General features: G+C 29.0%; 1 protein-coding gene across 1 annotated transcript; it reads left to right on the plus strand.

The window, feature by feature from the left end:
• Positions 1-1,823: 1,823 nt before the first annotated feature.
• LOC132733048 (uncharacterized) lies at positions 1,824-4,012 on the plus strand (the record flags this gene model as incomplete). Its single annotated transcript, XM_060719625.1, is given in 1 exon segment — positions 1,824-4,012. A coding segment is annotated over 1 exon segment (2,189 nt), but the record flags the coding sequence as incomplete, so codon positions are not given.
• Positions 4,013-4,576: the final 564 nt, after the last annotated feature.

Here is a 4,576-nt window from a genome sequence, read left to right on the forward strand (position 1 = left end):
AGAATCATACGTTTAAAAACAATTAATTATATATTATATTTATTTACGTCAATGACCTCATTTCCCATATCAGTTCATAATAAAAACTTTAAAAAAAGTTTAATACGTGATCTTAAATTAGCAAAATAATACTTAAAAATGATATAATCCCCCGAAACGTCACATAAATGATAAATGTTGCGACTTAACAGCTGATTTATATTTGTTTAAAGAATGTTTTAGAAACACTTCATAAACGATTATTTAAATAATTTTAATGTTTCTCAAATCACATACATATCTAATTTTATATTGATACATATAATACATATGTAAATATACCGTGGCATTTTGTTTTGTTTTACTTTAAATGTGGATTACAAGACAACGACAAATGTATTGAATAGTTTAAAGGAAGTTGGAAATCAAATAAGAAAAATCAAATAAGATATCGCGGTTATAAATCCGACAAAGAATGTGAACATGCTGAAGCTAAATGGCGACAAAACAGAGTTGATCATCTTCTCATCTGAACATAACGCACAACCTGTTTCAGATGTTACAGTAACAGTCGATGGTTTGAAAATTAGCCAATCATCTAGTGTGCGCAATCTTATTGCATTTCTTGACTCGAACATGAGGATGGAACAACATGTAAATAATGTCTGTAGGAACTGTAATGCACAATTAAGACAAATTAGTCACATCAGACCCTATCTTACTGTTAAAGCAACCCAATCTCTAGTAAATTCACTTGTTACCTCTAGGTTAGACTACTGTAATGCACTGTTATGTGGAGTCTCTAAGCAGTCAATGACCAAGTTACACCATGTTCAAAATAAAGCAGCTACAATTGTGACCAAAACACTCAAATATGACCACATAACACCTATCTTACGTGAACTTCACTGGCTTCCGGTAGAGTATCGGGTCGAATATAAAATTTTGACTTATACATATAAATCCCTCATCGATCAATTACCAGCTTATATAAAGGACATGATAAACGTGTACATCCCAGTCAGGAATCTGAGGTCCCAGAATAACTCAATGACATTAGTTGTGCCTAAATCTCGGACAGTACATTATGGTGACAGGTGCTTCCAGACAGCCGCAGCGAAATTATGGAATGCGTTACCACCTGACAATAGAGACTGTTATACCTTGCCAAGTTTTAAGAGAGCTTTTAAAACACATTTTTTCATAAACTCTATGGACGTTAGTTTCATAAAACAACATACATGTACTTCTTTTGCTATATTATCAGTGTAAATTGTGTGTTTGATTTTATGTCTAAGGGGTTTACTTTATAATTCGTTTCTTTTTTACTTTTGTTTGTTACTTTTATAACAATCTTATTTCGTTCAAATCTTTTATAGGATAATATAATTGAGCCTTGATTTTAAACTAAATGTGTCTGTATTTTTTACCATCCTTTACTGGTTTTAGATTATCATTATTGTTTAATAGGGGTACTTAATTAATATTGTACCTTATGTCTTATATATATATATATATATATAAATTTGGAGAAAATAAACGTTCATACAGTGCTAAAGTATAAATACCCAAGTACTTTCGGCGTATTATGCCTTCATCAGGGGTGTATTACATGTAAAATGTGCACACAATCGAGCACAAAATCTCAATACGTGTGTACTGTATAGTATCAAAAATTGAACTTGCATTTTCTTACATCATACTTATAGTAATAAAAACACAAAACGCCCTTATATGTGAAGTTTTATTTTTTCTTTTAAACACAGTTTTATAGATATATTTAACCGAGTTTATGCCATATTGACCGCAGGCTATATTCTCTTTTGTAAAGTACTACACAATGAATAATATGACACATATAGATATTTTACCTGATGATTATATTATTGATAATGAGTCACCCAGATTATCAAAAGATTACGGTCATGTTAATAATAATGGATTAGCTTTAATTGATTTTTGTAAACAAACAGGGTTACGAATACTAAATGGTAGATCAGGAAACGATTTGAATATTGGTAATTATACTTTTGTAAATAACCGTGGTGCTAGTGTTATTGATTATGTATTATGTAAACAAAATTCTTTTAAACATGTTAAAAAATTTCATGTACATGAACCAAATATTTTATCTGATCACTGTTTAATTGAGTTTGATATTGTGTTTGATAAAAATGTAAATGTTCCTTTGTGTATTGATGAAAATATATCAGATACCGTTAAAATGAAATATGCGTGGAACAACGATTTATGTTCAGAGTTTGTTCATCGTTTGAATTGTACTGACGTAAAAGAAAAGATTAATGGATTAAAAGATGATATTTTATTATGTAATGAAGGCAATACTATAAATGATTGTCTGAATAATTTTGAAAATATTATAGATGATGTTGCATCACCTCTATTTAAGAAAAATATAAAAGTTATTAATAATTTAAATAGTGAGCATAGCGTTAAGACTGATTGCCCTTGGTATAATAATGAATGTGCCGAAAAAAGGTATGCATTTTTACGACTTTTAAATTGTTATCGTAATAACCCTTGTGACGAAAATAGAATTAATATGGTTAAATGTAGATCAGAATATAAAAAATTATTACGTACATGTAGATTTGAATATGATAAACAGAAAACGTCAAATTTTGAAAACAATAAACTGAAGAATGCTCGTTTATACTGGAATATGTTAAAAGAGTCTGCAGGGCTTAAACCTGCAGAAATTCCATTGTCGAATTTTGAACATTATTTTAGAGCTGTAAATAACCCAGCTGATAGATTTTTTGTTCCTGATGATGATATATTAGAGTTTAATAGTAGATATAGAGATGAAGAATTTAAAGTCATGTTTCAAGAGTTAAATGTAATAATTACAGAATATGAGATAAAACAAGCAATTAATCAATTAAAACGTAATCGATCTGCAGGCCCAGATTTGCTACTTAATGAATTTTTTATATCAGGAAAAGAGGTTTTTATTCCTTTATTATGTGTTTTATTTAATAAAATTTTTGAAACTGGATATTTTCCTGATAGATGGTCAGAAGGATATGTCATTCCGTTACATAAGAAAGGTAGTGTTAATGAAGTAGAAAATTATAGAGGTATCACATTGTTAAGTAGTCTTGGTAAATTATTTTCAAGTGTAATTAATACAAGGTTAAAAAATTGGGCTGAAAAATATAATGTCTCCATTGAAGCTCAGGCGGGTTTTAGATCAAATATGAGTACTATAGATAATGTTTTTGTTTTAAATGGTTTAATATCGCATTTTATAAATCAAGGAAAACAACTTTTTTGTCTATTTGTTGACTACAGTAAAGCATTTGATTACGTTGTTAGGGAAAATCTTTGGTACAAGCTTATTCAGTTAGGGTTAAGAGGTAAAATTTTAGATGTCATTCAATCTATGTACAAATGTGTAAAATCAAAAGTAAAGTATTTGAATAATTTAAGTAATGAATTTACATGTACACTAGGGGTAAGACAAGGTGAATGTTTGTCACCATTTCTTTTTTCTATGTTCTTAAACGACTTAGAAGATACATTTTTAAAAAGTGGTGTTGAAGGAATAGATGTAAATATGTTTAAAGTTTTCCTGTTATTATATGCGGACGATATCGTAATTTTTGCAAACTCAGCAGAAGAACTTCAACACAATATATGTCTCTTGTATGATTATTGCAATACATGGAAGTTAAAAGTCAATGTATCTAAAACGAAAGTTATGATTTTTAAAAGAGGTGGTAGACTTCCAAGTGATCTTCAGTTTTATTATGATGGTAATTTGATTGAAATTGTTAATACATTTACATATCTTGGTATTGTATTTACTTGTGGTGGATCAGTTACAAAAGCACAAACAATGTTAGCTGGACAAGCACAAAAAGCTAATTTTAAACTAAATAAATATTTATATAAATTTACGTATATTAAACCAATGCATAAGCTTAATCTTTTTGATACATTAATTACACCTATATTAAACTACGGTAGTGAGATAAATGGTTTTACGGTTAGCCAAACAATGGAACGGGTACACTTACAATTTTGTAAAAAGATTTTGGGAGTTAAAAAAACTACACAAAATGATTTTATTTATGGAGAACTTGGTAGAATATCATTTCATTGTAGACATCTTTTCAATATTGTAAAATTTTGGATGAAAATATTGTGTAGTAATGAAAACAAATATGTTAGTAGAGTTTATAAATTGTTGAAAAGTGATTTTGAAAATAACCCAAATATAGTAAACTGGTGTTCGAAATTAAAACAACTTTTATGTTCTTTAGGATTTTATGATGTCTGGTTACAGCAGAGTGTAGGAGATATTGATGTGTTTCTAGCAATTTTAAAACAACGTTTAAAGGACAATTTTGTTCAAAACTGGCATGAAAGATTACATAACTCTAGTAGAGCTTTATTTTATAGGACAATAGCAAATTTTGAGTTTCAATCATATCTAGATATTTTTAATGCAAACAAATTGTGCCAAGCTATGGTAAGGTTACGAGTTTCCTCTCATAGGCTACAAATAGAGGCTGGACGTTGGTCCAGACCTACAAGAACTCCAGTTAATGAACGAAAATGTTTAATTTGT

This window comes from Ruditapes philippinarum, unplaced genomic scaffold, assembly GCF_026571515.1.
Source record: "Ruditapes philippinarum isolate M1 unplaced genomic scaffold, ASM2657151v2 ctg18658_1_1_1_1, whole genome shotgun sequence".
Classification (NCBI taxonomy): domain Eukaryota; kingdom Metazoa; phylum Mollusca; class Bivalvia; order Venerida; family Veneridae; genus Ruditapes; species Ruditapes philippinarum.